The sequence below is a fragment of the Lissotriton vulgaris genome, chromosome 1_1 (assembly GCF_964263255.1).
Source record: "Lissotriton vulgaris chromosome 1_1, aLisVul1.2, whole genome shotgun sequence".
Classification (NCBI taxonomy): domain Eukaryota; kingdom Metazoa; phylum Chordata; class Amphibia; order Caudata; family Salamandridae; genus Lissotriton; species Lissotriton vulgaris.
Window position 1 is genome coordinate 899679213 of NC_141685.1, and position 19454 is coordinate 899698666.

At 43.6% G+C, this 19454-nt stretch overlaps 1 protein-coding gene across 2 annotated transcripts in view; it reads left to right on the forward strand.

The window, feature by feature from the left end:
* Positions 1–19454, forward strand: part of LOC147748139 (intercellular adhesion molecule 2-like) — a 207492-nt gene that overhangs the window by 152888 nt on the left and 35150 nt on the right. For both annotated transcript variants that reach the window (XM_086958972.1, XM_086958976.1), the window contains one exon: positions 4823–5101. In XM_086958972.1, the coding sequence (XP_086815098.1) occupies positions 4823–5101 (279 nt within the window). The remainder of the gene's footprint in view (positions 1–4822; positions 5102–19454) is intronic.

A 19454-nucleotide genomic window follows, 5' to 3' on the forward strand; every position in this document is an offset into this window, starting at 1 on the left:
GGCTGATCACACCATGGACTAGTGGCCTCAACATTTCTCTTGGCAACAAGTGCAGCAGATTGACAGATGGCCAAATCATAAATGAACAGGCTATAATCGCCTGTATCCTTCAGATGTTTCTGTACTACAGAGTGTATTGAGCTGGCACACTCAGCTCTGTAGGGTCTGGCTTTTAAAGCCACAGATTTGTGGGAAATCGGGGTTGGTGCAAGGGCAAGGTGATGCTAGGGTACCATAATCAGTGGTTGCAGTTTTGCCCCCAAAGCATCACATATGGCCAATTTTCAAAGTTGAAGGTGGTAAAGGGGCATTTGAGTTTGGGCAGCAGTAATGCTTGCACTAACCCTGTGGGTAATTTCATGCAGTTGTCAGTATCCCCCAGTATTGGTGCCACCAATAGGAATCTCTAAATAACAGAAAGCACCAATAAAAAAACATGTCCATGACTGAGTTGGACTAGACTGACCAAATGGCACTCACAAGGGCTTCCAGTGAAGGTAAGGCACCAAGACACAACTATAGGAGCAAAAGGGAATAATGCAGGTGGAGATGGCCTCTGTGGCAAGGGAGTGGGTTGTGGCAATCAGTTTGGGACACTTAGGAACAGCTCTGGTGCAATTAACTCCAGAGCCCCAGACAAAACAACTGTTTGTTTTCTGAACTCTACCCCGATCCACCAATAACATGGCCAATTTAACACCATTTATTGAAATCTGATGCCATCGTTTGGCTGTTTCAGAAGGCTGTGGAATGCAGCTACCTACAGTGGTCCTTGCTGGGAGGTGCACGTTGTTAGGCAACTTCTGAGTATTGTCTGCACATCCATTGAGTGGCGATGTTTGGATCTAGAACACGGGTACTCATAGTACGGCCCGCGGGCCGGCAGCGGCCCGGCAAGCCTTCCATGGCGGCCCCGGACCATGATACATTGCACCCGTGTTTAAAATAAAATAATTCCAAGAGTGTCTGCAAACACTGCTGGTTGCAGAGACACTCGGAGAGACGAGCGATTCATTGCAGGAGGCCAGAGTGGGGCTGCAGGGGCGCTAAAAGGTGAACAAAGCCCGATTCACATACAAATGGTCTTTTTAAAGACCTGTGAACTGCTCGAGTAGGGCTGTGTGTCTGTGCGCGCTGGGGAAGCTCAGCTGGCTGGGGAAGCTGTCTCAGCCCGGTGACACACAGGCAGGGTGAGATGACAGAGGGAGGTAGAGGGACAGAGACAGAGGGAGAGGGAGGGAAAGGGAGACCGAGACATGGAGACAGAGAAAGGGAGACAGCAGAGGGAGGAGGGCGACAGAGGGAGGGAGACGGAGTGAGGGAAGGGAAGGGAGTGAGGGAAGGTAAGGGAGTGAGAGAAGGGAAGGGAGGGAGGGAGTGATGGGAGGGAGGGAGTGAGGGAAGGGGAGTGAGGGAAGGGGAGTGAGGGGAGGGAAGGGAGTGAGGGAAGGGAGGGAGGGAGTGAGGGAAGGGGAGTGAGTGAAGGGGAGAGAGGGAAGGGAAGGGAGTGACAGGAGGGAGGGAGTGATGGGAAGGGGAGTGAGGGAAGGGAGTGAGGGGAGTGAGTGAGGGAGTGAGGGAAGGGGAGGGAGGAGGGCGACAGAGGGAGGGAGACGGAGTGAGGGAAGGGAAGGGAGTGAGGGAAGGTAAGGGAGTGAGAGAAGGGAAAGGAGGGAGGGAGTGATGGGAGGGAGGGAGTGAGGGAAGGGGAGTGAGGGAAGGGGAGTGAGGGAAGGGAGTGAGGGAAGGGAGGGAGGGAGTGAGGGAAGGGGAGTGAGGGAAGGGGAGAGAGGGAAGGGAAGGGAGTGACAGGAGGGAGGGAGTGATGGGAAGGGGAGTGAGGGAAGGGAGTGAGGGGAGTGAGTGAGGGAGTGAGGGAAGGGGAGGGAGGGAAGGGAGGGAGGGAGTGAGGGAAGGGGAGTGAGGGAAGGGAGGGAGGGAGTGAGGGAAGAGGAGTGAGGGAAGGGGAGTGGGGGAAGGGGAGTGAGGGAGGGAAGGTGAGTGAAGGAGTGAGGAAGGGGAGTGAGGAAGGGGGGTGAGGAAGGGGAGTGAGGGAAGGGGAGTGAGGGAAGGGGAGTGAGAAGGGGAGTGAGAAGGGGAGTGATGGAAGGGGAGTGAAGAGGGGAGTGAGAAGGGGAGTGAGGGAAGGGGAGTGAGAAGGGGAGTAGGGAAGGGGAGTGAGGAGAGTAGTGAGGGAAGAGGAGTGAGGAGGGGAGTGAGGGGGAGAAGGGGAGTGAGTGAGGAAAGGGGGTGAGTGAGGAAAGAAAGTGAGGAAAGGGAGTGAGGGAAGGGAGTGACGGGATGGAGGGAGTGATGGGAGGGAAGGGGAGTGAGGGAAGGGGAGTGAGGGAGGGAGAGGGGTAATGGGAGGGAGGGAGGGAGAGGGGGAAGGGGAGTGAGGGTGAGGGAAGGAGAGTGAGGGTGATGGAGGGAAGGAGAGGGAAGGAGATGGAAGGAGAGGGAAGGAGGGAGAGGGAGGGAAGGGGAGGGAGGGAGAAGAAAGGTGAGGGTGGGAGGGAGAGGGAAGGAGAGAGGGAGAGGAAGTGAGACAGTCGGAGTGAGTGAGACAGAGGGAGACTGGGAGGGAGAGAGAAAGATAGATGGATGGAGGGAGGGAGGCAGATATATATATATATATATATATATATATATATATATATAAATAAAGATATATATTTATATATATATGCCGGGTCGGTGCAGGGACCTGTGTTCAACCTCATGGTCGCAGTTTTTTTTGTTGCTCTAGCCCGGCCCCCTCCCCCACCCGTGTGGCCCTCTGACATAAACCAGACTGTAAATTTGGCCCCTGAGAGAAAGTTTGTGAGTACCCATGATCTAGAACCTGATTGATGGTTGGGTGGTAACATAAAACTGTCATGTTTATGGAGAACGTGGTAAGTTCTCTGTGTCAGGATTCTCCACTGTGAAAATCTTTACAAGCAGAGAATCCTCCTTTGGACAATTTACCACATCATTAACAACTCAGAGGACTTTCTGTTACCACCTATCACTGAAGAAGCCTCTTAAGTCTCCACTCTCGTGATTTACTTCCACTGTCTGGGAAAAATAACTTCACCCCAGCTTGTGCACATAGACATGCCTGAGGCATCTAAAATGGAACCCACAGGCCATCATCACCCCGCTTCGCTTCTGCATATAATGCATATTTAACAATAGCCACATACACAAACACTCACTACATACACTTGGATAGGATTCGGTGACAAATATGATTGCACATTGCCAAAACACTCTCAGCCAGTGCCAAATAACTCATTTTAGTGAGTGAGTAAAAAGACCTTCTATTTACACAATGAGAGAATATCTTAAAATAAGACCTTTTCTTTTTCTGCACCAACTCCCCTTGTAATGTGTACAGACCCAGTATCAAGGTTGGGATACTCCAGACTTAGGTTTACAAAGGCTGTCCTAGACTTGGGATACAACAGGTTAGGGCTTTTAATGTTTAAAGGAGGTATACACTTGGAATCACATTAAGCTGTCTGCCCCAGATTTGGAGCACTATGTATAATGTTGTTTCTTTCTACTGCATATACTCTCCAATTGCTAGCCTGCTCAGAAAGACTCTGTAGTATCCTCAGGTTGTATACATGTTCCTTTACTCCTCTGCATCTAGCTGCTCAACCAGTGTTAGTGTTCCGGTTAGAATGTTAGTGTGAGTGGAATGCTTGGGTGCATGAACAGCTAGGAGGCTGCTCCTGGTGGGGCTTATTATATCTACATCTAAGAACTTAATAAATATCATCTACTTTTACCTGGCTACGTCTACAGCGTCTACGTATGACACTTGACCATGAGGGACCAGCCCACTACAGACTCCTTCCACTATATTCCTAAACCCTGCATGAAAAATGTACCTTACCTTGCTCTTGTTACATTCCTCTCCTTTCTTTCTTCAGAATGACCATCTTCTTTCCTTCCATCCACTGCATGACTTCTGTTTCTGAGAATAATCGCCTCTCAGTCTCATGCCTGCCTCAGTTTTTCTTATTGTACTTATGCAGTTGGCTGATTCATCCTTTCATGTACACCAATCTAATTTAATAAATCACCACTTCATCTTTACAACCCTATCCCTGTAATCTAACATTACCTAATCTCTGTCATATCATTCTCACCAACCATTCACCTGAAACCACTAAGCCCACACTACAGATCACACCTAACTGATATTAATATATCACAAGTAACTGGAGTAAATGCATGCAATTTTTCTTGAGAGTAAATTACTAATCACAATAACCACTAGATTAACCACTAACCCTTGGTTCCGGAGTAACGTGCTCCTCACCATAAAGTGCTTGAATGTCTCATCAGGGGCAGTAAGCGCTATATAAATCCAATCAAAAAATGCTATTAATTATCTGCCTTACAATTTGAGTGTTGATTTCAGTTTTTGCAGTTTGGAGCAGTGCTCTCCTGTTCTGCTGTCTGGTTCACCATTAAATGTAATTGAAACATAATATATTGTTTAATCATTAAAGAGCTAATACCCTTTACATCTAGAATTCGGGCAGGTGAACAAAATGCCACTTCAGTGTATTGTTTGTCCTTTTTCAGTTCTTCTAACCATGCAGATTTATAGTAGTGAATCTTATAGTTGATTCTCACACAAAAACGGGTTCTGAGAGGACTTTGAGTGATGTGTTTGGATTTGCATTATTTAGAAGTAAAGCTAAAATCACTGGCCAATGTTAGGTTCTTCCCTTTGACCAAAGGTTCATAATAGACATGCTTAAAAGAGACATAAAAGGTACTGATGATGTTTTCTAATGCTTCTCCTTTGTTTTTTTCTCAGAGACAATGCCAGATCCTTGTAAACCAGTGATTTTAGGGCCAAATCCAGTTTTTGTTGAATACGGTGGCTCTATTTCTTTAAACTGCACGATGATGTGCAACAGCACTATAGTAGCCAGAGGCTGGGAGACCTCCCTGCGTAAGGAGGAAGGGACAATGGACAAGTACTGGATCACAACAAATCTCCTTAACATCACTCAGTGGATCTCTGACCCACAATGCTTCACCATCGACTCTTCTTCAGTAAGCAGAACCACACAAATCACCATTGTTGCATACCGTAAGTCAGCTACTCCAGGACTCAATGTTCTTTGTTTGTGTGTAAATATTACAGCTAATTTTCAAGAAGGTATGAATGTGAAAAACGCATTTTGAAAAATACCTCATTTTAAAAATATGTTATGGAGAACAGCAACCATGAGTCTATAAAGAGTTAGCTGAATTCCGCTTACTTCCTTAGATGAATCATCAAAACTGTTTTTTTTCTTACTTAAGCATAGTTTGTAAAACATTCACTTCAGCTTGCTTCATACAACATAAGGATTAGCTAACAAGCATATTACACTGTTTTTTTTCTTCATTAGCTGTTAAAGCACTGACCTTATATTATTATCGGTCACAATCCCTTTCTTCCATTTTTTATGAAAAAAAGCAAACATCCTGAAGCAGACTTCGTATTGAAGCAGTGAGGATTGAAACATGTTCTTTCCCTGGTTTTTACTCCTCACCTTTTGATTGGAATTAATTTTGATAACAAAAGCCAACAAATCACATTGGCTGTAGGAATAACAAAGTCTTCCTTGTCAATTTTGACTCATATTTTCCTTCACTCCTTAATATCTTTACAGCACAATATTAGCTTCATATTGGTGTCAATAATTTCACAGTACTGACACTACTCATGTATTACACATATTCAGCGCCAACTTTTTCCTATGAAAAGCAGGAAAACTTGGCTTTAGGCTTTTTGAGGAAAGGTTAACGGCATACTGTATAATATAGGCATACAATTCCCTTTATTGTTAGGTAAAAGAATATTGCATGCCACCTTGGAGTTCTGTGATCTTAAAAAGGGACATCACCTTTTGCTTCATTCCCATAAATTGTTATATAACAGCACTAAAGGCACGCCCTCAGATTTCACACATACAGGGTGTTGGCAGTGTAATGCAAAACCCAAAATGGAGTTAAAAACCCTATTATGTAACTTAATGCAACACCATGTTTTGTACACGAGGCAGACCATTAAACTTATTGACTGGACCTCACCACTATTCTGATATGAAAATCTTGTCAACAACTCCAGCCAGTATATTTAATTTAGTATTCAAAACTAATTGTCAGTTTATTGTAATTTATTTATTTATTGCTTTTCAATGTTTTCGTCATTTTACAGACATCATACCGGAGGTCAAGTCATAGTTCCAATAACTTTTACAAAGTGAAGTTATAAACCATAAAATGAGTAATAATTACTGGCCATGAGTGCTCTCTTTTCATAGGAAACACGCATTTACAATGCAATAGGTCTCGCATTAATTACGTTTGAGCTTTTGGCATTGCTAAATATTGCAACACCAATTGCAACAAAAGTCTATAAATTGTAGGTCAAAAAAAGTGTATTTATTTGTGTAGAAATAGTGGCATGCTGCGCTTTAGATAAATATGTTTAAAGGTAAAGTACCATTAGCGCTTCCAAGAATCTCGGTTGCATCCCCCTTTAGGGCACTCCGCATACAGCCTTAAATGATTAACGACAATGTTTGGGTGATTTCTTCATGAATTTATTTATTCATTTCATTACTTAGAATTTTCATTCTTTTTTCTTTTTTTAAGCTTTATTTTCCAGGTAACTTTGCCTTCTTTCCCCCCTCATCAGTTAATAAGGTTTTCTTGCGCTTACCCATTGGGTGATGTCAAGGGGGTGGCCCTGCCCTGCCTCCTCCTGCCCCGGACGGCCACAGACGGCCCGCCCATTGCCCGACGCTCCCGCGCGCTCCCGCTATGTGGGGGCTGCGCTGTGATTTAAAGCACTCTGGGCGCGTAAGCGTCGTTGGCAGCTGATGTCAGTGCCGCTGGGGAGTCTGGGTATTGTGGTTCCACTCCTCCGCTCCGCTCTGTGGCCACTGTTTATGGATTTGTCTCCTACGCAAGCACTCACTAAAGTATCCATACATTCAGACAGCACTGAAAGTGATCGCTTTCGCGATCGCTATTTAAAAAAAAAAAATTAAACACGCCCGCTAGTAGTGCACGTGCGCGCCACTGCGAAGCATATGTTTTCAATTATCGCACCCGTGTCTGGGCACGATAATTGAAAACATATGGGCTTTGGTGCGCGTAACAGACACCAATAGGCCATGGGCGGAGCTACTCAACCGCCTATTACCTATTGCGTGTTCTGTTGAAAAACAACATGCACGCAAAGCCCAATCAAAATGGACCCTAGGAAATAAACATGCACTAGCGTGTGGAATTTCCGAGTCCATTTTGAAAACCCGGACAAAAGGACTCTCGCCAGCGCAGTATATCACGCTAGACACGAGACCTAAAAACTCATAATATGCACTGATCCTCGATATTACGCAGCTTTCCACTTCCTATTACTGAGATGCTATCAGGCACACTGATTCATATTAAAGAACAGGAGAAATGATTTCATATAACACTCAGGCAGAACTAGCACAGCATCCATGACAGAAACAAAGGTGCGTATTAGCAACGCTTTGCGATAACTCATTTTTTTTACGCCAGCTATCACAGGTTTGATTGCAGAGATATCGCGTTATTAGCAACGCGTATCTCCAAGGCGATAAAAATTCCTGCGATAGCGGGGAAATTGCAGTTTTGGAGGGAACATCAATGGTTTTCCAGAGATGTTCCCTGCAAAACGGCGATAACCTTGCTGATACGACCCGGTGGTCGTATCAGCATAATCCACCTCCTATTTTAGGATAGCTAACATGTTATGATCCTATGTTAGGATTTTAGCAGACGTTAGATTTAGGCGAAAACCGCCGTTTTGGCCAAAATCTAACGTCTGCTGAAATCTTGCGGGCTGCCTTGTAAATATATCGCGATGTGAACATCAGCGACATTTTACAAGGTAGTCCATTGGGGTACGCCCAGTGATGCTCACTTTGCATCTCATTAGAGATGCAAAGGAAGGCATCGGGGAAAAAGGGTGCTAACATACATAATTGCATGGTAGCACCCTCTTGAAAATAGGGCAATAGTTTTATCTCCGATTTTTGGGCTTTTTAAGCCCCAAAACCTGAGATAAAGCCCTTGCTAATATGCCCCACAGTTTCTAATTCTAAAGAAATACGTAACTTCATTTGTCATGTTATATCCCTGCGGGGCTAGAGTCTCCAGATCCAAAATATTTTGTGATTCAAACTTTCAGAGTTTGCCTTCACGCTCCCTCCTTCTAATATATGCTGGATTTATGCAAGTTTGAAAGAATGTAAATAATGTAATGTGTGACTGATGAAATGTAGCAATATGCAGAGCCACAGGAAACTGTAGTCCTGTTTTTCGTTATTACTGGCATGTGTTCCCTGATGCATTTTTTGAGTTGGTATGCTCTATTGCCTACATACAATTTATGATATGTTATGTTATGTTATGTATAAAAACTTATAACGCGCGCTTTCATCATGCGGTTTCTTGGCGCTGGTAAGCATCAGGAGAACCAAACGGTTTGAGAAACAAAGGGTGAAGACAGCCAAAAGGAAAGGCTAATCATAGGCCTTGCGAAACAAGAGGGTTTTCAAAGAAGATCTAAACTGAGTATAGGAAGATGTGAGCCTGAACTCAGGAGGAAGTACATTCCAAAATGAAGGTGCAAGGAAAGAAAATCGTAGCCCCCCATGTTTCTTGCGTTTGAAGGAAGGGATAGTGAGCAGGGCCAGGCGGGAAGACCTGAGGTTACAGGAGGGGCCATAGCTGCACAAGAGAGAAGAAATAAAAGCAGGGCCGAGGCCAGCCAGCGCCCTGAAGACGATGCAGCCCAGTTTGAAATAACAGCACTCGGCCACTGGAAGCCAGTGTAGAAATTTTAGCAAGGGACGGACGTGCTGATGTCTGGGCTGGTGAAAGATCAATCGGGCCATCTGGTTCTGGACCCTCTGGAGCCGGTTCAGTAGGTAGGCCGGGATCCCAACATATTGGGAGTTTGCGTAGTCGACTCTGGGCATGACCATGGCCAGGAGGGCCAGGGTAAGTGCCTCGGTCATGAGAAAGCGGGCGATCTTCCGAATGGTTCGAAGATGGAAAAAACTGGAAGACACCACAGAATTAATCTGCGCCTTCATTGACAGATCTTTAGAAATAATCACTCCGAGGCTTTTGGCAGAGTCGACAGGGCAAGGGGGACTGCCGAGGTCAGCGGGCCAGAAATTGGAGTTCCATGGATTGGAGGCCCCCACGATAAGAACCAGCTCGGTCTTATTGGGGTTCAGTTTCAGGTGGTTTGCTCCCATCCAGTCGCTGATGTGGCGCAGAGTCGACTGAAAATTATCAACTGATTGGTCCGAGGGGTCGATGTTAAAAATAAGCTGGATGTCATCTGCATAATTGAAAGCAGTGACATGGCTTCCTCGCAGGGACCGAATCAGAGGGGTAAGGTAAAGGTTAAAGAGGAGGGTGGAGAGGGAGGAGCCCTGGGGGACGCCAGATGATAGCCCAACCTGGTCCGAGGTAAATTGAGAGAGGCGGATAGCCTGGTGACGATTGCTCAAAAATTAGCGGACCCAGTTGAGGGCTGTCCCCTGGATACCGGCTTCCCCGACACGGCCGACCAAAATATCATGGTCGACCGTGTCAAAGGCCGCCGATAGATCCAGGAGCACCAGAGTCTGACTGATGTTAAAGTCCGTGTAGTATGTACTTCACATTGTTATACTTGCTCTTTAAGGAATGTTGTTCTTAGGTTCTTATTCCATGTTCTTAGAATGCTATGATTTAATGTCATGACCATTGCAAGCCTGATATTCAACTTTACTGGTCGTGGGTTGATTTACTCTCTTCTAATAAACCTCCTATGGTCAACCAGACTACTCGGATCTCCTCTCTAATTTCAACTACAAGCTTACTACATTTATTGGCGACGATCTGAAGCTTGTAAGAGTCAAACCCACCGACATGAGCAGTTCGACCCATGAACTTTAAGGTCACTGGCTCCACCGTTTCAAGCAAAATCGGATTTTACTTTCGAAATTTCGTTCTCATTCTTTGAGACCACTTCTACAAAAAACTGTGAGTTATTTTTTTTTATTCCTAATATTACCTGAAGGCTATCTTGAAACGCTGCCTGGATCATACCGTTTTTTTTTTAAATGCGCGAAGCGTTCTACTCTCGGGAAGCAAATTGAACAGTGGTTTTCTCACGCGCTTCTGATACTCGCGCAGCACGTCTACGACGTCACTCTGGAATGCGCCCAGCGTATTCCGTAATCTGAATGCGCTCCTGCTTTGTTTACGTTTTCAGCGCTTAACGTCAACTCGACAAAAACGTCACTTTCAGCGCTCAGCGTCAACTCTACAAAACGCTGACTGGCATTGTTCAACTGAACTTCTTGTCAACGCGACCTTATTATTGAGATTATACTCGTTTCCTGTCTGGTTTAAAAGATCGTTTTACCGGACAATTAATTCTCAAAGGCTGACAAGTAAGAATTTATTAAAATATATATATATTTTTTTTCTTTCTGAATTTAATATGGCTACTTCAGGTAATAACAACAATGGAATTGTAGCACCTCCATCGTTTTTAATTGTTCCTGGCAAGCCTCCTACACCATGGCACAAATGGCTACGTGTGTTTACAAACTATTTGGAAGCTATAGATGCTTTAGATTACCCTGCATCCAGAAAAAGAGCTATCCTTTTCAATCACTTAGGAGATGCTGGCCAACAATTATTTGACAATTTAGCAGTTGTTCAAGCGCCTGCTGATGATGACTCATGGAATGTGTATACCGAGGCATTAACTCGTCTGGGCAAACAATTTAAAGATGATCCATCGGTCATGGTTGAAAGACATATGTTCTTCAAAAGGAAACAGTTACAAGAAGAGTCTATAGAAGACTATGTAGCTACTCTACGAGTTCTTGCATCAAAATGCGAATTTGGTACCTATCTGGAAACTGTTCTTTTATCTGCAATTCTTCTTTATTTATTAGGGGAAGGATGTGTAGTATGTACTTCACATTGTTATACTTGCTCTTTAAGGAATGTTGTTCTTAGGTTCTTATTCCATGTTCTTAAGAATGCTATGATTTAATGTCATGACCATTGCAAGCCTGATATTCAACTTTACTGGTCGTGGGTTGATTTACTCTCTTCTAATAAACCTCCTATGGTCAACCAGACTACTCGGATCTCCTCTCTAATTTCAACTACAAGCTTACTACAGTCCGCTCCTCTCCACAGCTCCTTCATCACTGAGAGAATGACTGACTCGGTGGAATGGGCGGGTCTAAAACCGGCCTGTTGGGGGTCGAGGTACTGCGAGTGCTCGATGAAAGGGCTCAGGACAGAGGTGACGTGAGCCTCTAGGACCTTACTCAGGTAGGGGAGTAAGGAGATGGGGTGGAAATTACTCATTAGCGAGGGATCAGTGTTGGGCTTTTTAAGGATGGGGACTACTTCGGCGTTTTTAAAGGAATTAGGGACCAGGCCTTCTCTGAGAGAGTTATTGAGAAGGGTCAGAGGGGGGGAAGGACAAGCAGAGAACACCTCTCGAAGGACGTGAGGAGGGCAGCAGTCAGTGGGGGAGCCAGAGGCGACCTTATTTAATAAGGCTAAGAACTCCACCTCAGAAATTGGGGGTATCTGAGTGATGCTTTGAAGATTAGATTTAGCAGATGTGGTAATGGGGGTGGTGAGAACCGGGAGGGGGGTGCAGGAGATACTATTTTTGATTTTTATTATTTTGTCAATAAAAAAAGAATTCAAAGAATCGCAGAGGGATTGGGTAGGGAGAGGCTTAAAAGTGACCCTGTCTGGATTAGAAAGTTCAGTGACAATAGGAAAGATATCTTTAGCCTTGGAGGCCGAATCTAAGATTTTTTTTTGAAAAGTAAAGTGTTTTGGCTGGTAGGATGGCTGATTTGTAATCCTTGAGTAGGGAGGTGAATGTCAGCTTTTTGTCGGTGGCGTAATCGCACCGCCAACACCGCTCTGCCTGTCTAAGTTTGAGCTTCCGATCTTTGAGCTCCCCCGAAAACCACCTCTGCGTGTCGTGGAGGCGTTTAAGCCTAACTCGCTTAAGAGGAGCCACGATGTTACTGGCGGATTCGAGCCAACACCGCAGGTTGGATGCCTGAGTGTCCAGGGAATCACACCCCATAAGGGGGAGAGGCTTTGAGAAGGGAAACAAGTTCTCCAAGGTCAGCCCTATTCCAGTTTCTGGCAGGAAGGTCGCCCTCTAAAGTGCGGTAAGCATGGGAAGGAATAGAGAAGGAGGAGGAAATAATAAAGTGGTCTGACCAAGTGCACAGAACAATGCAAGGGGTGATGATGTCCAGGTTGGACGTCCAGACCTGGTCAAGAGTGTGGCCCTTAATGTGCGTGGCTGAATTGATATGTTGGGTACAGTTCATGCCAGTCAGAAGATCAGAGAAGGTGGAAGAGCATACAGTTTCTCTGTCATCAGACGGCCAGTAGTTGAAATCTCCAAGGATCAACATTTTGGAGTTGTTGATGACCAGTTGAGATAGTAGGTCACCAAACAAAGAAGGGAAATTTGGCATGGTCTGAGGGGGCCTGTAAACCAAGACGCAGAGGGGCCACAGAGGAATCCGACCTAATTATAAGACAATTGACTAAGGGAATACAAGTCCCTTCTAGGGCAGAGAATCTAAGGGAATGTTTAATGAAGGCTGTGACCCCCCCCCCCCGCCTGGCTTACCAGAGGCTCTGTTAGTTTGCGAGACATAGTAGCCAGGCGGAGCCGCAGCTAGTATGTCTGGGGAAGACTCTTCATTAAGCCAGGTTTCACTGATAAAAAGAATATCAGGGTGTTCTGCGTCAAGCAGCTGAAAGATCTTTAGCTGGTGCTTGACCAGCGACCGTGTGTTGAAGTACCTCACTAGGAGTTTGGGTCTAGTAGGTCTAATGGGTGCACAGACAAAATATCGACTCCAAAATATCGACTGGACATAATATCGAGTTTTAAATATAGACTGGACAAAATATCGACTGGACATAATATCAACTACAAAAATATCGTTTTTCAGGTAAGTGAAGTAATATCGACTGTATAAAATATAGATAGCAAAAATATCGAATTTTTAATAATATATAATATTTTATAGTGTATTTTTATGTAATAATATGTGTGAAAAGTGTGTATTAATGTTATAAAATATTTTATTAAATGAATTTTGTTTTTTTAATAATTGCGTAATGTAATTCTGTAGCGGGTTGTGGGTTTATAGGGGAATAGGGTGGGAAGTAATTTAATAATAATTAATTAATTAACATATGTTTGTAAATATTTATAATTAATAATTAATTGATAATTAATTAATAATAATTAGTTAATTAATTAATATAATTTTGTACATATTTTGTATTAGTAATTAATTGGTAATTAATTAATTGTAATTAGTTAATTACATTAATTAGAGTACATTTTAATATATATAATTTTGTGTTATTGTTAAGTAATTAATTGGGAAAAAATAATATTAATTATTAAAATAATTACAGCTAATGTGCTAATATATTTACTTTATTGTTATTGTTAATTAATAATTATTTGGTAATTAAATAATATTGATACATTTTGGGTAAAGGAGTATTTTTAGGGTTCAGGGTCAGTTTTCAGTTTTGGGGTAAAGGGGCATTTTTAGGGTTCGGGGTCAGTTTTTAGTTTTTGGGTAAAGGGGCATTTTTAGGGTTCAGGGTCAGTTTTCAGTTTTTGGGTAAAGGGACATTTTTAGGGTTCAGGGTCAGTTTTTAGTTTTTGGGTAAAGGGGCATTTTTAGGGTTCAGGGTCAGTTTTCAGTTTTTGGGTAAAGGGGCATTTTTAGGGTTCAAGGTCAGTTTTCAGTTTTTGGGTAAAGGGGCATTTTTAGGGTTTAGGGTCAGTTTTTAGTTTTTGGGTAAAGGGGCATTTTTAGGGTTCAGGGTCAGTTTTCAGTTTTTGGGTAAAGGGGCATTTTTAGGGTTCAGGGTCAGTTTTTAGTTTTTGGGTAAAGGGGCATTTTTAGGGTTCAGGGTCAGTTTTTAGTTTTTGGGTAAAGGGGCATTTTTAGGGTTCAGGGTCAGTTTTCAGTTTTTGGGTAAAGGGGCATTTTTAGGGTTCAGGGTCAGTTTTTAGTTTTTGGGTAAAGGGGTATTTTTAGGGTTCAGGGTCAGTTTTGGGTTTTTGGGTAAAGGGGTATATTTTAGGGTTCAGGGTCTTGTTGAGATTGTAAAAAATTATTTTTATTATTTTCATTTATTATTTAATTATTATAATTTAATTTAAGTATTTTTAAGTATATTTTAGTAATTAAAATTTAATCTTAATTTAATTTAACACTGTTTTTAATAAAGTCGATATTTTTTACATCTATATTATTGTTAACGATATTTTGTACTCGATATTTTTGTACTTACCTGTTTGTAGATACAAACTCGATATTTTGACTGTCGATATTTTGTCCACGATATTTTGGCAAGTCGATATTTTGTCCCTCGATATTATTTCAGTGATCCGGTCTAATGTTAGGTGCCAGGGGAGCAGCTGCCAAAGGCCGGGCAGCCGGAGTATAAGGGGGCGCTGGCAAGGGTTCGACGTCAGGAAAAGAGTCACGAGGGCAATAAAGTCCAAGCGAGTCTAATCTAGGGGCGATCATCGTGGGGAGGGGCCACCGGGCATGCATGCTAAGTAGCTCAGAAGCAGCAAAGGTGGTAGAATGAGCAGCATGACCGGCCCCTAGTCCCAGCCGGTCGCGGACGGGCGCAGACGGGCTGACCTTAGGCGCACCTTCGGCGCGCCTCTGTCACTCCCGCTGCGCTCGTCCGCTGCACTTCTGGCCGGTCATTGCAATATATGGATGAGCCCCACCCCCAGCTAGACCGCAGGCAGGCAAGCGACACCGCCAAGATCCAGGCCCTCACTCAAGATGGCGCCTACCCTCCACAACAAGCGGCACGTCAGCCGTGATGGACCGGGTTAGGGAGGCACATCCAGGGGAGGGGGCGGGTATTAGATCACCCGCGCTGCACCCGGAGTAGTCAGGCCAGAGATGAGGTAGGTGCAATGAGTTTTAAAAAGATGTGCAAAGCGCAACAAAATTGATCGTAATTATTTAAAATCACAAAGATAAAAAGAGGCAGAGGAGGAGCTGCGTGTTGCTTCCCAATCGCAGTCTGACTCGTGAGTGCTCAAGCGGATCTTCAGGAGTGCTGCCACCACCCTCTCTGATACCGCAAGGCACCCAGCGCTCTGTGGACAATTTATGGATGAGCCCCACCCCAAGCTAGACCGCAGGCAGGCAAGCGGCACTGCCAAAATCCAGGCCCTCACTCAAGAAGGCGCCTACCCTCCACAACAAGCGGCACGTCAGCTGTGATGGACCGGGGCAGGGAGGCACATCCAGGGGAGGGGGCAGGTATTAGATCACCCGCGCTGCACCCGGAGTAGTCAGGCCAGAGATGAGGTAGGTGCAATGAGTTTTAAAAATATGTGCAAAGCGTGACAAAATTGATCGTAAATATTTAAAATCACAAAGATAAAAAGAGGCAGAGGAGGAGCTGCGCGTTGCTTCCCAATCGCAGTCTGACTCGTGAGTGCTCAAGCGGGTCTTCAGGAGTGCCTCCACCACCCTCTCCAATATGTGCAAACATCAAGTGTGCTGAGGCACAAGTCATACATTTGTTTGTTTTCAATCCATGTGCAAACTCTATAGCTATATAAATGGATTCAATTTACAGCAATAAGGTGCACATATCACATTTCCCACAGGACGTCTAAGTGACGTCTTGAATCATGCTACCCCCTAAGGCAGAATAATTATGTGTGTCTGGTAAATGACTTGATATTTGCCTGTCCCTCAGGTTAGGCATTTTTTAAAATAATTATTATGCTAGAAGTGATAATTTTTCTGATGTCATCATCTGGTACCTTTTTTGGTTTTCTGAATGTTCATTAAGCTGTTCTAATGTAATCAAAAATGTGACTGTTCAATACACTTTTGCCCGTACTTTTTTTGTGTTCAAATTGTTTATTGGTTTTGAAAGAGAAAAAGGCATACACTCAGAGATACATATGAAAAAATAAATGTATATGCAGTACAGGATACACTTGACAGAACAGTTGAGCACAGGTAATAGTTGATATAGCCAAGCAGTAAGGCGAGGTCACAACACAGAGTTGTGTCCACAGTATGACTAATAGGGTACATGTGTTCAAGAGCACAAAACAGCCGCAACTTGCATGAGTCTAAGTCAGGGTGTGGTTCAGTATGAAGAGATATGGCTTTATTTGTATCGCATATATTTAAAAAATCGCCATAAAAAATGGGAAAATGGAGAGAATGGGAGGAGGGATGGGTAAGGGTATAAGTTGGGCTGTCTGCTTCATGACCTCAGTGCAACCTCTAAGGGTCAGACCCAGTGTCGGAGTGAGTAATTGGATCCTGGGAGCCTAGTTTCATGTACCTATCCAGGGACTGCCAGACCATGCTAAAGATGGGAGGTGCGGAGTGCCTACCTGAAAGTGTTGTGTGAACCCCACAGAGATATGGTACCCATGGCCACCAGGTTTGGTATGATAGGTGTTGGAAAGGCTTCCATTCTGTAAGTATGATTTTAACTGCAATGGTTAAGAGAAAGTCCTGCAGGGCCATATCTGTAGAGTCCTAAAGGCAGCAAAGATGGTGAAGCCCAGTGGCCCAACATTACCATAGAGGACAGGGATATGTGTGTATTAAAGATTGCTGACACGTGTGTCTGTATAAATGTTCAATATGGGTTTAGTATTTGGCCCGCAAAAGGCATGTGTTGGTGTGTGCCAGGGTCAAGATTGCAGTTCCAGCATTTGTTATTATCACCAAGTTTCTGCGTCTGTAGGTGGTATAGAGTTCAGTGTAAGTAATTTGTTGTAAACAATTTTGACTGCAAGACAGGGCAATTTTGTTGTAGAGGGAAAGTTTGCCAATCGTGTGCCAGGAGTCAGGTGTAATATGCTCAAAAACCCCTTTGTCAAAATGTTTGGCCCTTCTAGTATAGATAATTGAACCTTGTGGGGAAGGGGATCAGATGAAAATATTTAGATTTTAGAAGAGATATGGCCTGAGTGTTGCAAGAGGGTAAGGAGCATGTTTAGGGCCAACTTTTTGGAAAGCTTAAGTGGAATACCTCTGTCTTGTCTTTTTAAAAAGTATACCAGACACTTTTGAGAAAGCTTGGAAAATGTTAATTACAGCAAGGATAGCCGACTCAATATCTTCAGAAAATATAAGAATGTTGTCTGTGTATGCAGCTGTTTTAAAATTGTGTTGTTCAAATTGAAGACCTTTGGTTCTCTAATCCACATTGAGTAACCTAATTTAATTGGTCAATAGTTAATTTAAAAAAGTGAGGGAGAGAGGGTAAATCCCAGTCTTGTTCCTTGGTGGAGGTGGAAAAAAGATAAGTAGAGCCATTAACTCTAATGATTGCTTTGGGATTTGTATAGAGTACCAGGACCATGTTAATGTAAATTGATACTTGTATAGCTCACTACTCACCCGTAAGGGTCTCAAGGCGCTTGTACGCATACCGCTGTGGAACCCATCCTGGCTTTCCCTGTGAGGCGTCCACTCCTGTGCACCCCCAAGGTGGAGACCAGACATCCTTAGTGTTGTGGGGGCCATTGTGGAGAATAAGCAAGCTATTGCCCAGAGTTGCAGAGTGGGACTCCATGATGGGAATAGGCACCGAGGCGAGAATTATCAGGTCCGTGGAATTTTTGAGCCCAAGACCCGCCGAGGCGGGGAATTGAACCCTGGTCCCGGGCTAGACCTCTGCATCAGGGTCTGCCGCTCTAATCATTGAGCCACACTTCTCCATGAAGGTATCACCAAGTATTTGTAACTCCAATACTGCATGTAGAAAAGGCCAAGACAACTTATCAAACACCTATTCCAACAATCATTGCAGTTGCCAGCGCAGATAATCAGGTTTTTTCTAGAATGCAGCAAAAAGTGCGGATATTATCTATAGTGAGACGTCCCTTACCAAAGCCCGTTTGGGAATTTTGGATAAGTTTGGGAATGTGGCCTTCCAACCTATTAGCAAGGATTTTGGCCTCCATGATTAAAAGTGAAATGGAGCAGAAGGTTTTTAGGATCGGAATGATCCTTGCCCTCCTTGGGTATGACCACTATAGTGGCCTCAGCGGCCGGGCCACAGACCTTGCCCGACAGGGCATATTGATGAGAGATATTTTAAGGTATTTGATAATAGAGGACGTAAAAGTTTCATACAAGACAATTGGAAAGCCATTTGGCCCAGGTGCTTTACCTGAGTGAGTGACCTTTATTGCTTTAACAATCTCGTCTATTTCAGTTGGTTATCTGCGTTGGAAATCGTAGACATAGGAAGTGAGTTAAGGAATTTTAGTCATTTTGACTGATCGCATATTGCTTGAAGAGTATATAACTGATGGTAAAATTCTCTAAAGACCTTGAGAATACCTTGGTTGTTAAATCTTTGTGAACCGTCCTTGCATTTGATGTGTTTGATTTGGGTGTTGAAATTTTTAAATTTAAGAGTGAAGGCCAATAATTTACCCTCTCCGTTGTGTAGTAATAGTTGGCGTTTTGAGCATGAACATCAAGGTAGGCTCTTTTACTGACAATAAAGTTGAAGAAATATGTTTTACTGTTTTATGTCCTGTTTTATGTCCTGTAGGAGGGATTTATTATTAGAGTGTCTGAACAAAGCCTCTTTCTTTTGAATATCGTCCCCAAGTGCCTGAAGAGAAACCTTGATTTCACAGTTTTTCCTGGACATTCTCTTGATGATCTGTCTTATCATTGCACATTTAAATGTGTCCCATAGTATGATAGGTGAATTAACAGAATTGTCATTCTCATTAAAAAGAGATTGATCTCCTTATTTAGCTCCACAATATAATTGTCATTCTCTAAAATCGCAGTATTTAGGTGCCAAGTTCGGCTACCACAAATGTCAGCAATGCTATGAATGGACATCGAAATTCCAGCATGGTAAGAGATAACTATCGGATGAATTTTTCTGTCTGACATGTCTTTTAGAAGAGATGCATCCTCAAAGAGATAATCAATATGGGAGAAGCTAAAGTGAGCAGGAAAAAAGTGAAATCACTACCTTTTGGGTTGTGTAGACTCCGGGCATCGAACAGACAATGTGAGGTGCATGGGTTAAGTAATTGTTTATGTGCCTTTTGAGATCTATACCTAAACACTGAATGTCGATCCAAGATAGGGTCCAGAGGAAGGTTAAAATATCCTCCTACTATTAAAACACAAAAGCACGGGTGCACCACACTACAACACACAATTCCAATGGAGCAATTATTAGTCCAAATCCAGTAAATAACAAAAGGAAGGTTCCTCAGTTTGATCTCTTTATTCCATTAGGTAGTAGAGAAAACAGTACAGCCGACGCGT